Below are 22603 nucleotides of genomic sequence, written 5' to 3'. Positions count from 1 at the left end.
AGTTGTGTGTTTTGGGGAGTCACCAGTGRTTTGTTCCCCTCCTCAGGGCCCCACGCAGCGCCACGTGCAGATCATCATGGAGAACCTGCTGCGCACGGTCAACAGGACGGTGATCTCCATGGGACGAGACTCCGAGCTCATTGTGAGTGTCTCCTGATGTAAACTCAAATATCTGTCACCTCCTCCTGAAGCTGCTGTAACAGGATCCAAATCCCAGCTGGCCCAAAGCAATCAGAACCTGCTGCTCTCGCTGGCTCTGTGTGCTCAGGAAGCGCTGCCTGCTGATTTCGCTGTGCTTGACACAGGGAGAGAGAAAAAAAATGTTAAAAAAAAAATCTGTGGGCAGGTGATTAGGAAGGATTGATATATGTGAGCATCAGAATGATGTAGGATTGGTAATTAGCCAGCTGAGAGGTRTGGGAAGGAGAGTCTTGCCTGGTTGTTACTGCATTACAAGCATTTACTTTGCTTTTTGATTCAAACTGAGATAACCAAGGTAAGTGTTCAAATGGCTGAAGAGCAGAGCTCAAAATTGTTCTTTTCAGTACCTGGAGGAAGGACTTAGGGTGGCTGACCACTGGGATTTTAAAGCCTGACATTTGAAGTTTTCAACTTTAATTAATTAATATTGAACTAAATAATGAAAAAAAAYGAGGCCTGTTGGTGTCTGAAATGGAAATAGATCTGAGCATTTTGGGGAGTCTCCCTGTGTATTTTTGGGGATTTTCCCTGTTTGTTTTGGGAGTCTCTCTGTGTGTTTTGGKGGATTTTCCCTGCTTGTTTTTGGGAGTCTCTCTCTGCTTTTGGGAGTCTCCCTGTGTGTTTTGGGGAGTCTCTTTGTTTTTGGGGAGTCTCTGGTGTTTTTTGGAGGCTCGCTGTGTATTTGCCTTTTCCTTGCGATGTTTCTCAGCTGGCTGCTGGTGGCCACTGATCCCTTCAGGAAACTGGTCCAGGTGGGCCAGGTTTGTGCTGTGTCTGAGCGTTGTCCCTCTGTCCTGCATCACTTTGGGTCACTTTGGCTCGGTKCTCTGATTTTTTTCCTACAATGGGATAATTGTTAGAGAGATGAGTCCATTCCCCCTGTAATTGCACACAGCAATATTTGAYATTTGAAAGGGCTCTGTGTCTTCAGCACATCTTCCTTTCCTCCTGCTGCCCATTTCCTTGGCACATGGGGCTGTTTGTGTTGGCAAACCTGCTGCAATTGCATTTTGTCTGCAGTGCATCATCCACTGGTTTGTTCTGGCCTTCCACTTGTATCACTTTGGTTTTTGTTGTAAGGAAGGGATAATGGATCACCAGATCCATTGCTGGGTCAAGAATCCCATAATCCCAAACTGGTTTGGGTTGGAAAGGACCCAAAAGCTCATCCCATTCCACCCCTGCCATGGCAGGGACACCTCCCATTGTCCCAGGGTGCTCCCAGCCCTGTCCAGCCTGGCCTGGGGCATTTCCAGGAATGAAAATCCACAACCTTTATGGAAAAATGGTTCCAAGCAGATGATTCCTCCAGAATGTTCCAGTGCTGGGATGCAGTAGCAGTGCAAGGAAGTCACCAGTTTTTTGTGTCATTTTAACTTCCTCAGTTTCAGTCTGAATGCGAATTAATTACTGTTTTGATGAGCATGATTCAGGTGATATTTCAAAATGTTAATTATGCCTTTTGCAGTTGCCAGCTGAGGTTTGAAAAGCTGTGTGTGTGTGTTTGAGCTGAGCAYGGTGGTGTTAAAGATCCCCATCGTGCTCACGAGCTTGGAATCCCTCCATGCATGGCCTCAGTAATCAGTGAATAAATGCAGATATTCAGGGTGCTTTTAATGAGTACCTACTCCTACCTTACAATGCAGCCTCTGCTGAAAAGATTCCCCTGTTCATTAACCAGCAACAAATCGTTTCTGTGCTGTCAGCAAAGTGGGAGGGGTAAAATGCATAATGACAATAATTAGGAAGTGTAACCTGACCTCCCTTGGATCAGCTTCGGGTTGGAATGTTGCATTGATTTCTCTTTTTTCTTAATTTTACCTGTAGTAGGGAATTAACCATACAGACTGGAAGGAAGGGATTTGAAATACCTTACAGAGGCATAGTCAAGTCATGATAACTTCTTTAAAAAGAAGTAAAATACAGGACATAACCATTTTTTGAGTCTATAAATATAACTGTATTGGTGTCCTAAAGCTGGCATGTTTTTCTCCTTRGGCAAATACTTACTGACACCATGTCCATCCAAAACCTGATGTTGTATAATGCCATTTATGAACAGTGCAGGAATGTCAAAAATTTCAGTGCTCAAGTGGAAAGTTTTAATTTTAGAGGATRTGCYTTTTCTATGGCATCGAACTGCAAAKATTCTYCAGTAGTTCCCTTTGGCTTTGCACGTTTGGTTTTAATTTTCTCTTCCTTAAATGTGAGTTCCTTGATGAAATCAAAAGCAAGTTTTGTGATATACTTTGGAATAATAAAATCAGTTGTAAGAAGAACTAGATATTAAATAGAATGGAGTGAAAGTGATTAGTTTAAAATCTGAATTGACCATAATTTTGGTAGCAGGAGAATTTTTAATCCTCATCGGTTTGTAAAATACAAGTGCAAGTGTAAAATAAGAATTATTGATGATCACAGGAGATTTCTGAGGCTGCAGTTACTCAGGAGCTGAATTATCTTCCTGTGCCTTCAAATCTGTCCAGCTCATGTTCATGCATTCCAAAATGTTGGGGAGAAAACCTTGTTTTCTTCACCAGACTTCTTCCACAGGAAAATACTTTTCTGTATCAAATCACATGTTTTCTTCTCTTTTAAAACCATTTGAAATGCATATTGTGAGCTAATTTCACAGAAAGTGCAGTGGAATTTTGGATGATGGCTGTAGTTTTGTTCCATCCTGAATAATGAGCTTTTTTTGTGTTGTCAAACCTTCGYCGTTGCACTCCCCACTGACATTTATGGGAATGAGTTACATCCCCTAAACAAATGGAGACATTTGTAGCACTCCAGGTATTAATGAACCACGGRTGGATTTCATGGATGCTGAAATAATATTAAAAATCTTCACGCAGTCCCTTTCGTTCTCCCAGACGAAATGGTGTCAGTGCCGTTGGATTTTTTGTGGCAATCTGGTTAAATTCCAGGTCARTTCCAGCAGCAATATGTAAAATCTGGTCAGACACAGGTCCTGAAGAACTGGTATAATCTAACAGCAAACTTGGTTGRGAAGTTCATGAAAAATGACCTTATTTGATTGGAAAAAGTGATTTAACCTTTAAAACATTGAGTGYGATTGAAGGTGTGGACGGTGCTTTACATTTTAGGCAAGAGAAAGCAAACACTTCGTACCCATGGTAGGATTTTCCAGTTTTAATTGTATTTTTTTTCAGTTTTTCCTTGTTTTTTTTAAGTATTTTTACAGTGGTGTTTTTTTTTCTTTTAAATCTTTAAGAAACCAAGTGCTACTCATAGGAATAGTGTTTTCCTTGTAGTTCTAAACCAAAGGATGCAACTGTTGCTATGTGGAAATGATAAGGACTCAACAAAGAGCGAGGGATGTAAAATCACTGCAGTATTTATTGGCTAAAAAGTATATTTTGAAGCAGGAGCTGGGAGAAGTGCATATAGAAAATCAGTGTGTGAAGTGCAGGGGGACTGCCAGTGAATCCAGCAAAGCCACATTAAAAATAAAAACGCATTTTCCTCGTCAGAACCTCCAAGATCTTCTACACGAGGGTGAAAACAGCTCTGTCAGTCACATGGAACTAAAAGCTCTAAAGAATTAGGTTGGGTTTTTGTCTTTTTTTTTGTTTCTCTTGGTGTCTATCTAACCTGAGCCTGAGTGATTCTAAAGGCAATACAATTATGATACATTTTACACACTTGCAAAAACATTTTATTACAAATTACATCGGGAGGGTAGGAGAGGGAACACGAGATGATATCGGTCGGAAGCGAGACTCTATGGTAATGTCAGCTTTCCCCAGGTTTAAAAAAATGTAAAAAATTAAAAATCTGCAACTTGTTAAGAAAATAGCCTGGACATGTAGAGAACACGCYGTGAGAACTTTCCCTGTGAGCTCTTCGCTTCTCCAGTGTGACGTTTCCTCCCTCTTTTTGCCCATTCCAGGAGCTCTGCATGAGCTGTGGTTGGGTTTGTGTTGGGGTCCCTGCAAAGCTACCAAGGGGTGGCACTGAGCATTTGGGAGCTGCTTGCCAGGGATAGATGTTTGGCTTAATTTCTTTAAAAAAACCCCAAACTCTTGTCCCATTAGCATGGAGGAGTGCATTAGTTATTAAGGTGATTTTAATTATAAATACTGCTGTATTTTCCTTCTTCATATTAGAAGTTTCTTTCTGCTTAGGAAAAAACAAAAGGGTTTTTTTATGTTTGGAAATATTTGGGTTTCTAAACCATGGATGGGGCTGTCTTGTAATTCTTGTAAACTGTAAACCATTTCATATTTTAGTTAAAAACAATATAAAATACGTGAAACACAGGGGTTTTTCCACATGAGATGATGGCACTTGCTGCCTTGTGTACAGGATCACCTGTAGGATTCCCAATCCTTCACCTTTCACCAAAGGATTTCAGGATTTGCTCCTGTGCAAGAGCTCGTAGCCCTCTTGAAGGTTTACTGCAAATTTTGAGCTGGCCATAGATAACTTCTGCATTTCTGTTTCCTTTATAACTTCCTTTTCTTGCTCTTTGAGGAAAACCAAAAAAGTTATTTCCCTCCAGTTTCCTTTCGGGAATAAATTGGATGCTGAGCTAAGAGGAGGAACAGTGTAAATGAAAACACTTTCTAAATTTTTAATATGTGCAAATCACTGATCATGGTTATTGCACCTAAAAGCTGAARAATTTTTCTGCCTTTCTGCTGCTGCAGGGGATGCAATTTCCAACCCAGTTTGTCACATGACACTCAAATTACCTGAAATCCTTGGAAAAAAAATCCTGAACCAAACAAACAACAAGATTCCCATTCCCTGACCAYGTCTGGTATGAGGAATTTTCCCACCAATGGTCATTTTAGATGCAAGTTTAATGATGGAAGCAAATACTTAACGGGAAAAGTTGCAGTTTATAAGTYAGAGCAAAATTTTTAAGTGCCATTTAAAAAAAAAAAATGAACCAAAATTAGGAAAAATCTGATTCACATCTCTCCCCTATGTTTCAATTAGTAAGTACAATTAAACAGATTGAGATATGAATTATAATAAGTTGGGAAACCCATCTGAGCAGCATAATTAATAAATAAATAAGCAGCATTTCAAATCCCAGCTCCTCCCAGGCAGCGCTGCAGCCTCAATCTCCTGGAGCATTCTGCAGTTGTGGAGAGGTTTTCCAAAGACTGCTACAAAAAATACTGACCCATGGCATGGGCAGAAGATGAGATTGGGATTGGGATCGGTCTGGTTTGGGGCTGGGATTGGATCCTGTGGGGCTGAGACCTTTTGGGGACCGGAGGTGACACGGAGAGCTCGTCCCGTGGCSTGGACCCTGCGAGCTGGAGGTGCTGAAAGGCTGGGCTGGATTTTTGGGAGCTTTCTGGTCACTCCCCTGCTGGGGAGGAGCGATGGAGTGGTTGTGGTGATGAGGACACAGCTAAACCCAAAATGAGGTGGAAATGTGAGAGCTTGGTCGGAGTCTACATCGCATGAAGGCAGAGAATACACCACAGTCACGTCTCGGAGATCGGCGCGGCTGCGAGCCGCGGGAAAAATTGTGCTTTGTCCAGGAATTGTGTGCTGAAAACTGCACTCCCCGCTCGACACGGAGCTGTAAAACGGAACACCGCTGCCAGCATAAGGCTTGCTTGTTATTTTCCCCTTCTCTGTTGCCCGGAGACAACAACCCAGACCCCCAAAGGCTCGGGACATTCCTGCGCGACGCCGGCGGATCTGAGCGGGGAAAAAACAGTTTCACTTCCATCTTTGTCCAAATTGCCGTTCAGGTTCACATCCCACGTTGGCCAGCTGCAGTRGAGGAGGGCAGGGTGCTCCCCCAGCCCCTGCTCCCGGGATGGGTCCGTAGGTACAAAGGCCTTTTTGGTACACGCGGTGAGAACTGGGTGCTGCCCTTGGCCAGGAACGCTCCTCCTTCGCCACGATCCCGTCAGAGATCACGGAGACAACTCCAAATATTTATCAGAGAAGGCCTTGAACTCCACATGTAATGGACTTGGGTTAAAGGAACCAGAGTTTCCATCTTCCGTGCTTTTTTGATTCAGTTTTGGATTTTTGCTTGGGAGTGGAGGAGTAGCTCTCCTGAGAATAAGGCAAAGGTGCAACCTGAGTTTCCTCAATAGGATGAAGTTTTCTCAAAACTGGCTGGAGTTTATCTTCTTGCTGTTTGAAATCCAATTCCACACTAGAAATGGGAAGAAAAAAAGCAATCAGTTATTAATTATGACAATAAAAAAAATTTAATTAACCTAGCATCTGAGTGCTTAACTCAGGAAAGTCAAATAAAAAACATGTTTTGCATGAGAAGGGAAAGGGAAAGTTCCAAAAAGGTCAGAATACAGAAGGGAAATGGGAATGGGATTGTGTAGCTTGTCCCTGCTGTTCAGGAGGGCCTTGAGGATTACGGTGGAGATCCTGTGAAGTGATCTGAGCAGTAGAAATACAACTTTTTTTTTCTTTGGAGAAACAATTTTTGAAGGTTTCCAGGCTCTGGAGGTCAGGGTGGCTGCCAGGCAGCTGCGTCCTTGTGCTCTGGGAAAAGCTGAGTGGCTGAAAACAATGAGGGTCTCAGCAATTTCTTTACCTGAGCTATTCCTTGCCAGTTTTACYGTGGAAAAGATTAATTTCACCAAGTTCCTGTCATATGGGCAGACTCATATAATAAATGGTTTTACTAACCAATAATAAATAAAATAAAAAAATAAAAAGCAGTTCTGTTTTATAGGGTAGTTTTGCATTCAGAAAATAGACTGAAGGCGTGAAATCCCTGTCCTGAATTGGCTACAAAAGTCCTTCCAGAAATTAAGAACCATCATTAGGATGGAATTACAAGCTTTATTTGAGCATTGTGCTGCACAGCATTTTGAGGCCACCTTATAAACCAAAGGAACCACAGCAGAACGTTGAGCAAAAGTTCTGTCTGATGGTGGAAACTGAGTTTTGGCCCTTCAGAAATACTTTGGAGCTTTGTGGTTTCATTCTGCACTGGGGTTTTTCCTGTCTTGTGTAGAATATTTGGGGTTGGAAGGGAYCTTTGGAGATCATCTGAYCCCACCCTATTGCAGTGGKGCCTCTGGATATCAGAGGATRATTTWAAAGGRTAAAATGAAGGGAATTGAGGCACTTGGGTTTATTATTGATTATTATAATTAATTTATTTCTTCCCTGTTTCCCTCCACTGCTGAGTGTCTCGAGCTTTGCACTGRCTGCTTTCATCATTACCTAAATACAAAATTATCACTTCTGGACTTGAGATCACTTTTAATTAGTATTAAATATGTTTTCAGAGTTATTTCTGCCATTGCTTGTTTGGAGTGAACCACTAGAGAAGTGAGATGTGATTGGCTAGCTCTCATCCAAAAAGAGATTATTTTAAATTTCATTTTGGGCCCTGTCTGGCTTAAGGAGTGCAGGGATGTGGCACAGAGCACCTGAAGCCATTTCAGCGGAGATTCTTCCAGCAGAATCATTAAGGTGTAAAAGACCTCTGTGATTTCCGAGGGGAAATTCTGGTGGACTTTGGTGTCACAGCTTTTGGAAATTGAGCACAGAATATCATCCACCATCTTCTGCTGATTTAGGCTGGGTTTGTTTCCTCCAAGGCTGGAGGGCAGGGAATTAAAGCTGCTGAGAGAAGGGAAAGGATCATTTTGTGCTTTGTTTTTTTTAAGAGCTGATGAGTTTGACTTCAAGGACTCTGGTGAAGCCCCAGAAAGGGGTGCTGGGAAGATGTGATGTATTTTTACATTTGGATGGGCCTGATTTGTTGTTCGATTGAAGCCTTAAATCCATTTTTAGCACAAGTTTTAGTGAGTTGGAGAAACTTTTTAACAGCAGAGAAATGCATTAGGTAAGAGTTCAAACAGAGAGAGTATTTTACCCACTGCTATGTGCTTAATGAATAAAAAGCCATTCCAAATCAAGGAAGGTAGTTTAAAAAATTTTAATTCTAGGCTAGAATAGTGAATTTTCAGGAGGCAGCTGTGTCGGTGCAGAAGCACGTTCCAATCCTGCTGATTAAAATCCCTCCTTAGCAGAAAAACAACTTTGTTTTCACTGATATCACGTTCCTGTGTGCAGTTTAACTGGCAAAAAAGAGTTTGTTAGGGAAGTTCAGTATGAATTTAGTGGTGARATGGGGATTATCAGCTCATTGGGAATATCCCAGCACAGGAATTCTGTCAGTGACACAAAATCTGGGAACGAAGGAGGTGCTACTCGAAGAGCTCACTAAATTTCATTTAAAGTGTAACTTTTAGCACGTATTGTATCTGTTTTTTTTTTTTTTTTCTCAGCATAAAGGTTTTTTTGGGGGAAAAAAAGCGCCTTTCAGCTCTGGCATTGCCTGAGTTCATTTTTACTTCTTTCAAACGTTATTCTTGCAGGGAGGCTCTTAAGAGCTGCTGGAAATAGCTCTAAAAAGAAATTGTTATAAGAAAAAACCCTTGCTGAACAGAGTAATTTTTTACATAATCAATTTCTATTAAAGATGGACCTCAAGAGGAAAAAAAAGCTTCTCAATTCTGGTGCATCTGACAAGCCCCATGTTGTTGGTATTTGCTGCTGCAGCACAGATCAGCTTTKAGCCTTCACATCCAAGGGAAATATTTTGCTTCTGAAGGGTATAAAGAGGCTGAAGGAAAAACAGTTGTGTTATTTCAGCATTTAGAACCATAGATTTTGCAGAATAATTGATTGGTGTCTATCAGCATCAATTTATTCAGCTTTGGAGGTGATTTAATGGAGCTGCTCTGTCAGGCAAATCATTTGATTGCAAACGTAGGTTTTAATTTATACCTGTTTGTGGTGCAGAAATAAGACAAAAACCTTCTTTTTTAGTTTTTTTTTTGCATATTTTTCTATAGCTCACTTGAGTTTAAGTTTATCTTATTGATAGTGTTAATGAAATGCTATTCATCATCATTAGTCAGAGATTTCCAGAATGGTTTGGGTTGAAGGGACATTAAAGTTCATCCCATCCCACCCTGCCATGGCCAGGGACATCTCCCACTATTCCAACCCAGCCTTGGCCACTTCCAGCCATTAAATCCAGCAGGAATTACAGATTTTTGTGGGGCTTCCTCATGTTTTTGTTGCAGAGCTGCGTTCCTGATGCTGTCACCTGTCCCAGCTCTGCCAMTCCTGGTTTGTGCTCGCTGCTATTTCTGTCCCCTCAGCATCCCGAGCTGTCCTTTCTCCCAATGACCTTKCCCTGAAATATCCTCCCTGCCAGGTGCCTCTTTTCACTTTCAAACTTGGATTTTGTCCCTTAATAACTCCATTAACTTAATTATCCAGGATTCTCCTGTTCTTCTGGCATTACACACAGAGGTGAGGATTATTTGCTTCAGAAGTGTTTTTTTCTTGGATAATATAATAATACCTTTTAATAGGCAGAAAATTCTGAGTAAGCCCTGCAGAAACAAGAGATAAATTTAAAATATTATTTATTAGCACCAACCTTGGCCTGCCACTCCTGATCAGGACATCCTGAAACTTCACTTCCCTACAATATTGTTAAATTTGGAACACTGAGTCGGTTTTGCCATGTTCAGTGCTCATCCCAAATTCTTCCTCCAAACAGAGGGGCTGTTTTTATCAACTATGAGCAGTGAAGTTCTCTCTGTGATAAAGATTTTTGTGTTTTCTCCCTGGAATAACTGTGTGCTTACAAGGTCTCTAACCAAAACTTGACATTTTAGGGCAGCTGCCTGTGTGTCAGTGGTTGCAGTGATGTCCTGCCTGTGAAAATTGGGCCAAATAAAATGAAATAACAACCCATGGATGAGTTTATTTGGTACCACCCTGACAAGGAGGGATTTTTTTTTTCCCCAAAATCCCATTCACCCCTCCTCTCTGGCAGTGTGGCCCCATTCCCTGTGTCCTGTCCCTCCATCCCCTGTCCAAAGTCCCTCTCCAGCTCTCCTGGAGCCCCTTTAGGGGACCCGAGGCATTGTTGTGATGGATTTTCTGGTTTTGTCTTTCTGTTTTTGAGAATTTATGTTAATGAGTTTATTTTTTGCATGCAGGCAGCAGTGAACCTTTTCTGATTTAGTTGCTGTGTGAGGGATTGAAATCAGAATTTGAGGAGTGCGAATCATTGGGATTAAACATATGGGCTGTGGGAGGGGATGGAGCAAAAAGCCCCGAGATAGGGATGGGGTTTCTTATTTCCTAGCACAGTCACACRTTGTTGTCATGAATCATTTGAAGGTTTCAGATGCTCATGAGCTGTTGGGTACTGGGAAATTGCTGAATCAGAGAAATCCAGGCTCAGGACTGAGCTGCTGAGGGATTTATCAGGGAATCRYGGAATGGTTTGGGTTGGAAATCCCATCCAGTCCATGGCAGGGACACCTTCCACCACCCCATGGTGCTCCAGCCTGGCCTGAGGCACTGCCAGGGATCCAGGGGCAGCCACAGCTTCTCTGGGCACCCTGTGCCAGGGCTGCCCACCCTACAGGGAACAATTCCTGCCCAAAATCCCATCCATCCCTGCCCTCTGGCTCTTTGGGGTCATTTCCCTTGTCCTGTCACTCCACACTCTTGTAGCCTCTCTTTGTCTGTTGTGTCTCCTTCAGGTACTGAAAGGACAGTGGGGTCACCCCAAAGCTCCTCTTCCAGGTTGAACAATCCTAATTTCCCCAATATTTCCCCACATCAGCGCTGCTCCATCCCTCTGATCATCCCAGATCCTCCTCTGCTCTCTCTCCAGCAGCTCCAGGTCCTTCCTCCTCTTGTYTCTTGCCCTCTCCAAGGCTCGACCCTGCTCAGAGCTTTCCCCTCTCCTTTCTGCCTCCAGGGAAATCCTTTTTGCTCCTATTCCAGCTCAGCTAAGACTGAATTTCCCTTTCCATCMCCAAATCCTYGTGGCAGAGGAACGCACCAATTCCRCCATGAATTRATTGACACAGCCAAAGCTTTCAAATACTTGGATTATTTCAAATTAACCATGCAGGAGAAGGGAAACTGTGCTTGACCTCTGTTAAATTACACAATAAATGAAAATATTCACTTGTAGGCAGCAATCAGCCTTCCCTAAAAAAAACCACCAAAAATCCTACATGAAGAAGAAATATTTCMTGGATTCCAAAATAGCTTCTTTTTGTAGAATTAATATTCCAAGAGAGGAAATTTTCCCTGCAGGAGCATTGGGCTGTGCCCCTATAAAGTGTTCGTGTTCAGGCATTAGCACCTGTCCCATCCTGGAAAAATGGGATCCAGATAAGCACTAATGACCCCAAAATGAGCTTTGTGCACTTCCCAGCAATCCTGCAGCCCAAAAATCCCATTTTTGTACAATTTAATCCCATTTTTGGCTACTATTTTAAATTCTGCTTGGAAGTGGCTACAAAGAGTATTTTTTACTGACAGTTTGAAGGTTGTGGCTGCTCTGGTGTGGTGGGAGAAGGTGTCAGTGATTTCTGGGAATGGAGTTCCAAATTCCTGAATTTTTTGCAGAAATAAGTGGAATTTTGAGGGAAATGGAATATCCAGATGTGGATGGCTTTCTTTTYCCTCCTGATTTGCAAAGCAGCTTCAGCTTTTGCTACTTTTTTATTTTAAATATTTTTTAATATTTGATCAGTTTCCTTTTCTTTAAAACAATGAGAAAATAACCTGATTTTCCTTTTTTTTTAATGCTAGGAAATATGGTTTTTTCAGTATAAAGAGAAAATAACACAAAATAGATTTGTAATCTTAGCAAAAAAAAAAATTAAATTCAATATGCAAAATATGTGTTCCCAAAAGGCTCCTCAGAATTTTTACTGACAATATTTTGGATGCTCAGAACCCTTTAGAGCACAACAGTTTTTTTTGTTGCGTTCTCCACTGTCTCTGCTTTTGTACTACATTATGTGAATATTCTGAAAATTCAACTTGAAGGGGAAGAATTTAATTACCTGAACTTCCACCTCCTCACCTGTGCTCTACCTGACATTGCAGGCTGCACTTAATCTTAATCTGAATTTAACCATTCCTCTAAGATGCTGAAAAATCGAGATTTGAAACACCTCTAAATATTATTTCTTTTAATGTTGCAGTTTTCAAAATGGAAGCATTTTTCAAAAACCTACACAGTCGGTTMTGGCAAACTGGAGGATTTCTCATTAAATATTGATTTGTCCCATAAGGSCATTGTTTATATATATTTTCAAATAATTTTTTTAAGAGTTTCCTATGCATTAAWTGGGAGAAAGAGCTCAAGATTAAGAATCTCCTGCTCGGACAGGTCCAGTGCCCTCCAAGAACTCAGGGATTTATGGAGCYTTGAACAGTTTCAGTTTCCATTCCTAAAAGTTGTTTTGCCTTAATGAGATCTCGGGTCTCTCCCTGCAGCATTTTCTGTGCAAACCTTAGGCAAAGGAACACTGGATTTAATCCCAGCCTAACTCAGGATTTGCTGCCTTTTTTTCCAGAGGTGTCAGGGCCCTGTGGAGGAGCAGAAATTTCTACAAGGCATCTCAGGGCTGGTTTTATCGGTGAATTCCTGGTTTATTCCTGGTTTTAATCCCCTTTTCTCGTGCTCCCCTTGCTTTGCTCTGTTTCTGCTCTCACATTTCTCGCCTGCAGCACGAATTCTCCTCAACAGCACAAAGCTGAGCTGGTTTTTGCTCAAACATCCCCTGCAAACGTGGCTTTAGGCAAATATCCCGAGGCATTCCAGGTGGGAATTTGGAGCTGGACCTGCCTGCTCCACCCTCCCTCAGCTGGAAAACTCTCCAGATTTTTGCTCTGGGGTGGTTTCACTTGCAGAGTGCAAGAGTAGAGGCTGGAATTTGAAATCCACTGACTAGAAACAAAGATTTTGGAAAATTTCTAATTGGATTTTCCCCTAGCTAATGGAACAAGGATAATTCCCTGCTGGAGAAGTGCTGTGTTGTCCTTCCAGGCTGCCCTGAGCTGGGAATTGTGGAGGAAAAGGGAAGTGTTGGGTATTTTTGTGCTTCTGAGCTTTGTTTTACGGAGGAATGAAAGCATTCATTGGTTCCTGCCCTGGCACAGAACCCTGCTGGGGTTGGTTCTGAGATGGAGYTGGAGGTTTCCATTCTTTTTTCCTTCATTTCTGTGCAGTGAGGAGACAATTTATAAATAAACAGCTCCAGATCTTCTGCCTAAAGCAGGCTGAGCAGAGAATGAAGAGGTGAGGGTGGAAATCCTACATTTTGTTCGTAATTTGAGTTTATATCTTCACTGGAATTGTCATCTCTGTGCATTTTCAGTCGTGCTGCAGTGCCTGATTTGCTGAAATCCTGAGACACATTTGTTTTGTTCTCACCTGCAATGCCTGAAAACATTCAGTTGGGGTTTTTTGAGGAGGACAATTAAGCTGTCAGTATGAAACACATCATCAGGCTCATGATGGCTCTGTGTCATGCCCAGTGCCTGTTATTCCTTCACTGGATATGCCAAAAAAAAAAAACCTAACAAAAAGCCTGGGTAGGAATGTCAGTTTATAAAAATGAGAGAATGGTTTGGGACGGAAGGGATTTTAAAGCTCATCTCATTCCAGCTCCTGGGCAGGGATGCTTCCACTGTCCCAGGGGGCTCCAGCCTGGCCTTGGGCACTGCCAGGGATCCAGGGGCAGCCACAGCTTCTCTGGGAATTCCATCCCAGCCCCTTCCCACCCTCCCAGGCAGGAATTCCTTCCCAGTATCCCATCCAACCCTGATTTTACTCTAAAGGTGCCTGGACTGGATCTCTCTGTGGTTCTCTTTGCTGTACAGACCCTCTCTCCAAATGAATTCTCCAGTCCAGCTGTTACTGTCATGAAAGTAAATCCCAAGAGTGTAGAGAAGTGAATAATGGTAAATGTGAAGTTGACTTGTTGGTCAGAAAATCCTAAATATCTCTATCAGTTTCAAAACAAAGCTCACACCTTGTAACCCTTCCCATACCACACCCTGCTGCCCACCATCATCTTTTTCTGATCCATACCTACCCAGATGTTGAATTTTATGATTTAGTGAGGATTAATTTCTGCCCTGGTGATTGGGACATGGAGGTTGATCACAAAGCCTGCGTTGGTGACCCAATCATTGCTTTCCCCCAGGAAAAAATGGGAATATTGGTGTTTTTAACCCACCTGTAGATAATACATGCACTGTTCCTGCATGTGTCACAATTGGCCGTGTCCTGCCCGGTCCGATAGGAAAGCCTGCAAAGACAAGAGCAGGAAATCAGTCTAAAAGTTATTTATTTTAATAACTTTTGGCTTTCTGTGACCTTTTTCACAATAATCAGAACTTGAGGATTATTTTTTTACCTTGACTGTTGAATACAAAGCCCAGCCATTAGGAAACCAACATCAAAAGCAGCATATTCWTCTTAAATTAGAAATTACTTTTTAGGGCAGATTAATATTTTTTCCACTTTCACATTAAGCAAACTCTCAGCATTGAGCAATAAATCAAAACACATAATCCATTTGATTAGGAGGAATGTACAGAACATAACACTGCAAAATAGGATCTGTTTAGGAATTTTGTGCCTCTCAGTGAGGCTGAAGATCTGTTGTAGGGATATTTGTGTGTTAAAAGGAAGAAAATGCCTTTTAAATGACATTTGCTGTGCTCACTGAGCCTGCAGCTGTGCTTTGTCAGACAATGGTTTGAAGTCTCTTGCTCTTCATTTACCTGTGATTGTCTCTGCCKTGGTCCTTTTTAATTAAAAATGGGTTTTTCAGGTATGCAGGTACTTCTTTACATTCTATAATTTCTTCTTTATACATAGAAATTTCATTAAAAGAAAACGATTTAATTAAAATAGAACAGTTGCCTGTGAACATGGATGTTCTGGCATGCAAATGAGTTTAAAATGAAAATTCCTACGTCAAATTTCATGCATTGGTACTTTGATTTTTCTTTGTAAAATCACTGATTTAGGCTCTTTTAAAGCTTTTTCAGTTTGTTGGATACAAATAAGTGCTGGCAAAGTTTCTTGATGGTTGTTTTTAGAAGAAGGGGGGAAATAATGTGTCCAGGGAACTTTGGAGWTGTGGAAAATGGATGCAGTCAGGATTGTTGTAGGAATGCTGGTTCTGCCCCTGAGCCCAGGACCTTCCTCACTCAGAGTTCAACTGATCAACCTCCAATTATTCAGGGTTAACCAGGGCCATCTCTGCCCCTTCCCTGCCCTCACAGAGACACAGCACCTCCTCTGCTGTCCTGACAGTGAACAAAAATGAAAAATTCAGCTTTTGGAAAGAAAATTAACTTGGTTTTTATGTGTCAAAATCTCCAGCCTGTGTAACAGCAAGTGTTAATGGGAGATTCTGCACTGAGTGTTTGATGTGCCCATCCCTAAGGTGAACAATSAGCATTTCTGAGGTGCTGTGGCTGTTTGTTCAGCTCAGGAAATGATCAGCTGGGCCTGTGTCACTTTTCTGTCTGATTTTCAGGGTTTGAGGGTGTGATGGGCAGTGCCTGGGTGGGGTCGTGGCCGAAGTGGCTATGGAGGCACCAACAGAAGTTCATAAAACAGTGAATCTATTGCTTTTAAGACTTCTTTCCTTCTAAAAGTGAAATGCAACGTGGAGTTCTTGCTGTTGTAGGTGGGTGTTGTTCTTTGGCCTCCAGATTGGTTTGGAATCAGAGGAACGTGCTCAGATCACCAACTTTGCTGGAATTGAACACGGCACCAGAGCCAAATCACGGAGCCATGGGATGGTTTGGGTTGGGAGGGACCTTAAATCCYATCCCATCCACCCCTGAGCTCCTGCTCTCCCATTTTTACACATAACAATTTTTCTGCAGCCCCAAACTAAAGGACACCTCCCTGTGCCAGGCCCTAAGGGATGGAAACAACAGAGAATTGGGGGAGCCAAGTTGGAGTGAATGATTGCATTGGCTGCAGCTGCAATTGGAGGATTCAGCCCCGATGTGCAAATGGACAAAAGTGAGAAAGGGTGAAAAACCCGTGAGCCATTGTCCATTGTGGGTGTGGGACTGCCCTGGATGGCCCTGAAGGCTCTGCAATAACAGAACTGCTTTGGATTCTCTGAATTCTGTCCAGCCTGGTTTAGGTAAGCCTGATCAGGCATCACAGCAATACCTGATTTTTATTTCCCCTTTTCAAGCCTTCCACAAGCCCACATTCAAATTGTCCCTACTGTGAACCTGAAACTTGTAAATGGTTTTTCCCCCCAAGCTATTGATCAGCTCCTAAAAGCTCTRACTAAAGATACAACATTTAAAGTCTGCAGATGAGCTGGTGAAGGCCTTTATTTACTGAGGACATAAAGAACAGTCAATAGTTGCCTTCAGAGGATGTGGCTCTGCTGGGTGAGATCCTCTTTATAGGTAAAGCCATAAACACTTGGTGCTGGTGCCAGCTTGGTTTGGTATTTTTTGTTTAAAGTTGTTTATTTCCAGCTGAGACATTTCCATCCATGTTTGCAGGGCTGAAAACAGCTGGGTCTGGATGAGCTTTAAGGTCCCTCYCAACCCGAACCATTCTGTGATTTGATGGTCTTTAAATGCACAATAATTCCAGATTTCCATACACTTAATATTTGCTGSTAGAAGGCAGCCTCGTTAAGCTGATGAAAATGGTCCTTGGGTATAAGTACTTAAAAATGAGATGATTTTTAGATGATGAGTTTGAAATCCTGGTTTCTCAACTGCTGCATTCAGGCTCTGTGTGGTTTGAGCATCTTTGCAATTCTTGATCTTCAGTGGTTACAGTGATACATTCATTTTTTAGTTTGGTTTAGTTTTTGATTAAATTCTCATAAAACAGTTTTTTCCTTACTGAGTACTTTTAGCTTTTCAGAGATGGTTTTTACGTGTTTCTTATTATTCCTKTCTTTGGATGATCCTGTTAGAATTCCCTGAAAGCCCCGAGAACACTCCATGGTGTCCCAATGTTTGGTTTCCATCTGGCGGTTTCTGAGCTCTTTAGCCAGGACTGAATTATGTGAGYGTTAGCACAGGATAAATTCAATTATTTCTCTAAAAATTAAACTCCTCATGAAAGAATTCTGTTGTTGATACCTCAGGGCTTTCGACTTTCTTGTTTTCACATAATTATCTACACAAACACTTGCATGGAATTCATCTCCTTCACGCCAGCAAGGATTTCACTACTGGCACAGCATTTCCGTGCAAATTGGAGGCAGTGAGGTTGATTTGCAGCCCAGACTTCCTGAAAACCAGCATTTCCATCAGTTTTAACTCTTAGGAACAGTTTGAGAGCAGAGTCTGGATAGCAGGAGGAGGAGAGTTCTGGGTGATTTTCCTTGTGCCATGCAGTGTTTGGAGAAAGCTGTTTTTTCTTTCCTCCTAAAAATAATTTGGAAGGTATTCCAGTGTAGGAGAGCTCAGGCTCGAAACTCTGTCCTTCATTAGTGAACCAGTTGTTATTTTTGGTAAAAATAAATTCTTTCAAATGTCAAGTCTTGCACAAAGCAAAGTTTCCTGCAGAAAATCTGTCGCTGTTTCAGAAAAATAAAAAGTTTTGTTTGGCCTGGTTTCGATCCTGAATGTTATTTCTGGAGTTTCAGGCTTGCTTTGGATCTGATGTGTTCTGRTGTCCACGAAGGAGGAGCCACTGCTCCAAAGCTTCATCCTTTGTGCCTCAGATCTTGTATTTAGATATCAGGAGAGAGTTTTTTTTATGGGAAAAGTGACAAAATGTTGGAATTGGCTGCCCRGGGAGATGGGGGTGTGTTATACAAAGATTGGATGTGGCCCTTGGTGCCGTGGTTCAGTTGAGGTGTTGGGCATGGGTTGGACTGGAAGATCTTGAAGGTCTCTCCAACCCTGGTGATTCTGGGGTTTTCTGTTTCTGTGTGGATGTGCAGAGCTCAGGCAGGTCATGGAATCCCAAMATTCCWGATTGGTTTGGRTTGGAAGGGACCTTAAATCCYACCCATTTCYGTGGCCAGGGACATCTCCCTCTATCTGAGGGTGCTCCAAGCCACCTCCAATCTGGTCTCAAGCAAAGATGAATTTAGGTGAGCTCACATCCCCCTTGGAATGCAGATCTCATCTCCAATTTTTCACACATTTTCCCATATTATTTTCAGGATACTTTCATTTTCTGGCAGGTTGTTTTTTTTTTTTTATTTTTTTATTTCAGCATTCTGGGCTCAACCTGAGCTTAACCTCAATTAACACTCCCAAGTATTAAAATATGATAATGAAGAACAACCATTTTGCTGACATGGACTGGCAGGAACTAAGAATAGGCTGCAATTTTCAGAGCAGCCTAAGGGGATTACACCCTCTAAATCTCTGTGAAACACTGAATTTGTGCACCTGCTGGAGGCTTTTTTTATTTTAAAATACCAACTTTAACATCAAAATCTTTGCATTTGAATATTTTTGTGTGTATAAATTAGACGGAGCTGGGAGAGGAGAGCTTAGATCTGYGTGTGCTGATTTTTTTAATGGACATCCATTAGAAGCAAAGAAAATACTCTTTACAAAGTGATTTAGAAGGATAGAGCTGTTATATCTGAATGCCTTTCTTTCTCTGTTGGGATGTGGGGAATCCTTGGTATTAATGGAGTTCCCTAATGGTAGGATTTCCCAGAAGTGGCTGTGATGGGAAAGGATCAGTTTTTTTTGGTTTTTTTTTTTAAGGATCACCTATTTTCCACCTAACAGTTTTTCAATTCTCCCTGGTTTTGTTGTCTGTTTTCCCCATTTCCTTTGGTTTTGTTTCCCCGTGGGAGCAATCAAAGTTCACACAGGTTGAAGTGATCTCAGCTTTGCGCTCCTGGGTGGTTTTCTGACTCAGGATTAACTAAACCTTAATGAAAACAATTTTTCTCTCTCCAGCAGCCCATTCCATCCCACCCTCTGCCATGAGACTTCCACAATCCCAGTTTGCTCCAAATCCCACCCMACCTGGCCTTGATCCCTTCCACATTTTCCCTCTTCTCTCTCTTTTCATTTCAAGGCTGCCATTATTGATTTGGCTTGTGAAAAAATCCTTTGCAATGTACAGAAGCTCAGTGGTGAGATTTTTCAGGCTCTTTCCAAGACAGTGGTTGTTGTCTTTTCCTGCATCCTGACAGTTGGAAGCAGATGACTAATTTGCTTTTTGAGGTATTTGCACCGTGGGCGTACGGCATGAATCCCACGACAGCAATTGGAGTGCTTTCACCCTGTAAATACATTTTGTATTATGCTCAGGTTAGTCAGGGAGTGTTTTCTTGTAAAAAAAACAACATATYTTAATAGGACTGTTGAGTTATTCAAAAAATAAATTGCAATAATGAAGAAAGTTAAAATGTATTTGAGGTGAAATCGCAAAATCTTGCAGGAATTAAGTGTGTACAAGGTCTAGTATCTCCTGAATATTTGTGCCTCTGTTGTCCCATTAGAAAAAGCAGGAGAAGACTGAAAATGTCAGCTCTGGGTGTTGATAACAGTTGAGGGGATTTGCTCTGTGGAGCAGCAGGTTGTGATCCTCAGGGCAGGCACTTCAGTGATGAAGGATGCAGGACTGGATTTGGGGTCATCACCTGGATGCCCTGAGCCTCCTGAGCCCTCAACTCATCCTCAGCTCTGCTGCACCCCCCCATCCTTTCCTGCAGCTTCAGATGTTCCTCTTCACACTTCCCACTGCTAAATCCATGGGATTTTGAAATGAATTCCATGTGTGTGTAATATTTGGGATCAGCTGGGGTGGTGTGTGGAATGGTGGAAATCCTTGAGCCCTCACAGCTCTTGCTACTCCCACCCTGATCTGGGGAGTTCCTAAAACACAGCACCTGGGTTCTGCTTGGCTTGGGCTGCTAAATGAAGGCTGCTCACAGGAATTGTTTCTAGAAAGAGGGAGGATGGGAGAAATACAAATCTGTGGTATTATTTCATCARTTTGCTGTGATTAAGATTTCAGTGCGAGCTCAAATACCCTTTGTGCATTGTATCTCTAAACCTACACTTAAAATAATAACTGCATCAGCCAGACTTGTTTGAAATTCCAAATTCTGTGCAGCAGCATAAAATAAAGGAGAGGGAGTGGGATAGGTGGCCATTGATCCTGTGGGTGTGTGGAGCCAGTGCTTGGAGTTCCAGGAATGCCTGGATGTGGCACTCAGGGCTGGTGACAAAGTGGGGATCAGTCACAGGTTGGACTCGATGSTCTTGGAGGTCTTTTCMCACCTGAAYRAWTCTGGGATTCTGTGCTTGCAAGAAGGATGGAGGGAAAAAATCACTGAAAAACAGCAGGAGGGACTGTGGGAGTGCTGAACTCCTCATTTTGAAGCCTGAGCAGGTTCCAGTACTTTGTGTTTTCTCATTTTCTTGGATAAGGGGAGTTTGAGGTTTTCCTGCAGAACCCACAGCCCAGGAGTTTGGCAGTTGTTTGAGTTTTGTGCAGTTACAGCTCCCATTACTGGAATTTGTTCTGAGCTTCTGTGGATGGCAGTGAAGTAAACAAATCTCTCATTTATCAGAGAAATGCCCTGACTTAGGCYGAGTCSAGACCATTCCACAGTGTGAACTTCWTGTTAATGCCAAAACACCTCTGCTGGCCTCTGCAATCCAACCTCTGATCCTGAGCAATTCYGGGGCTTCACACAGCCTCTGTGGCTTTAAACWGRAAAAAARGTGGATGTAGATGGGATWTTGGGAWGGAATTGTTCCCKGKAGGGTGGGCAGCCCTGGCACAGGGTGCCCAGAGAAGCTGTGGCTGCCCCTGGATCCCTTTGAGTGCCCAAGGCCAGGCTGGATGGAGATTGGAGCTCCCTGGGATAGTGGGATGTGTCTCTGACCATTGCAGGGGGTGGAATRGGATGGTCTTGAAGGWCCTTTCCAACCCAAAACACTCYGTGATTCTCTGGAATTAAGGGRRGAAAATCCCAGTATTCCCCCATATAGTTCTATCTGTCCTCTTCTGGTTGGTTCATTCAGTGATTAACGGGATAGAAAACATTCCCCATCATCATYCTGGTAGGAAAAGGGATACAAATAGTTTGGAATGTTTGGAGAGATTTCCAGCCTCCTTTAGAATGGCAGTTTTCCTTCCTGCTTGACCTGCAGCACTGATCCCCCCACTGCTGCTCCACGCCGTACAGAAATCATCACAAGAAACAAAAAAGCTCAGAATTGTCCCAGTTTCACATCAATATTTTCCTAACTGCTGCTTAATGTGGAAAAAATGGTTCCGTGGCAGGGAATTACTCATCCATCTTCAAAATTCCCGTGTTTTGGCAAACTCCAACCAAAACCTGTCAGAGCTGTGGAACAGTGTGGACACTCAGTTGTGTTTGGGTGTGAGTGAGGACAGTTCCACCAAAGTGACCCAGAGGTGGGATCAGGGAGGAGGGACAGATCCATTCCTGGGAACTCATTTAGAGAGGTTTTCCTCTATCCACRGATTCTGGGATGGTTTGGGAAGGACTTTAAACACCAACCCCAGGTCCTGAGTCCATCTCAGCTCTCCATCATCTCCCCAGTTTCACCTTCAGTTCCCTCAATGTGCTGCACAGGAGCTTTGTGAGATTGAACTTCCTGTCCCAAATCTGGAGCCTGGGGTAGCTGGAGCCTCGACAGTTTAAAAACCAAACACCCCCATCTTCAGACAAATATTTTTCCTCTTTTTTGCCGTTTTCCCTCTGTCAGGATAAGGGATAATTGTACTTTGTGCGAGTACTGGAGCTCACAAGGAGGTGTCAATTAGAACTCAGTTGTTTCATCTCTAGTGAAGGAACAGCAGTGARGAATTTAACACTGCACAGCTCATTTTGGTCCCATTTTTACAGGCTCATGGCTCTGCCTCTGCGTTCTGATSCTGCCAACAGCCAAAATGCACTTCTTAAAGGATTATTCTAATTGTGAAAACTGGTAATTCCTTACCTTCAGTCATCTTTTCTTTTTTAATGACTGATTTAGCAGGAAAACTCTCCTTGCAGGTGTATGATTTGGGTGACATTGGGAAGCTTCTGATCCGTGGTAATTCCTATGGATACATTTAGCAAGAACACTGTTTGCTTACACTTGTTTTTTTAATCTTCCATTATAAGACTTCATCAGTGTTTCCAGATTTGAGTAGTGGGAATTTGCWTTTATTGGCCTTTGTGTCCCTTCCAGCCAATCTGCAGGAAAAGTCCTGAACTTTATTTTCATTTGGAAACTGCTGATCCCRGGCTGGAACAGGGAGGTGTGGTGAGGAATGACATTTCACCTTGATTTTAAAGTCCAGTGAATAGCAACTAGATAGAAATCAAATTATTTTTCTCAGTACTTCAAATACCTTGCCATTGAATTGTGCCCATACAGTATATGCAGATAAAAAGCTGAACTATATTAGGAAAATATGTTCTATTTTCTGAGGCTCAGAACGTTCCTAGTAGTTTCTTTTTTGAGAAAACAGAGTATTAATACTGAGTAACTTTGCTGAAAAGATTGTGCCTTTTTTTTAATGTTTATTCTGCATTCTGGCTGTTGCTATGGGTTTGCTTTTCCTTTTTTT

At 42.3% G+C, this 22603-nt stretch overlaps 2 protein-coding genes across 4 annotated transcripts in view; one reads left to right on the top strand and one right to left on the bottom strand.

Moving 5' to 3' along the window:
- Window positions 1-22603, top strand: part of LOC130580732 (dedicator of cytokinesis protein 1) — a 174163-nt gene that overhangs the window by 74506 nt on the left and 77054 nt on the right. For all 3 annotated transcript variants that reach the window (XM_057378422.1, XM_057378420.1, XM_057378421.1), the window contains exon 27: window positions 47-142. In XM_057378422.1, coding sequence (XP_057234405.1) covers window positions 47-142 — 96 coding nt within the window. The remainder of the gene's footprint in view (window positions 1-46; window positions 143-22603) is intronic.
- Window positions 5876-22603, bottom strand: part of INSYN2A (inhibitory synaptic factor 2A) — a 35876-nt gene continuing 19148 nt past the window's right edge. The window contains exons 3-4 of the mRNA XM_057378424.1: window positions 14262-14333; window positions 5876-6358 (exon numbers count right to left, since the gene is read on the bottom strand). Of these exons, the coding sequence (XP_057234407.1) occupies window positions 6175-6358; window positions 14262-14333 (256 nt within the window). The 3' untranslated portion in view covers window positions 5876-6174. The remainder of the gene's footprint in view (window positions 6359-14261; window positions 14334-22603) is intronic.

Source organism: Malurus melanocephalus, unplaced genomic scaffold (genome assembly GCF_030028575.1).
Source record: "Malurus melanocephalus ecotype Western Australia unplaced genomic scaffold, MMel_1.1 scaffold_358, whole genome shotgun sequence".
NCBI lineage: Eukaryota > Metazoa > Chordata > Aves > Passeriformes > Maluridae > Malurus > Malurus melanocephalus.
The sequence above is the reverse complement of the archived record's forward strand: the minus strand, read 5'-3'. Positions and strand labels throughout refer to the sequence as shown.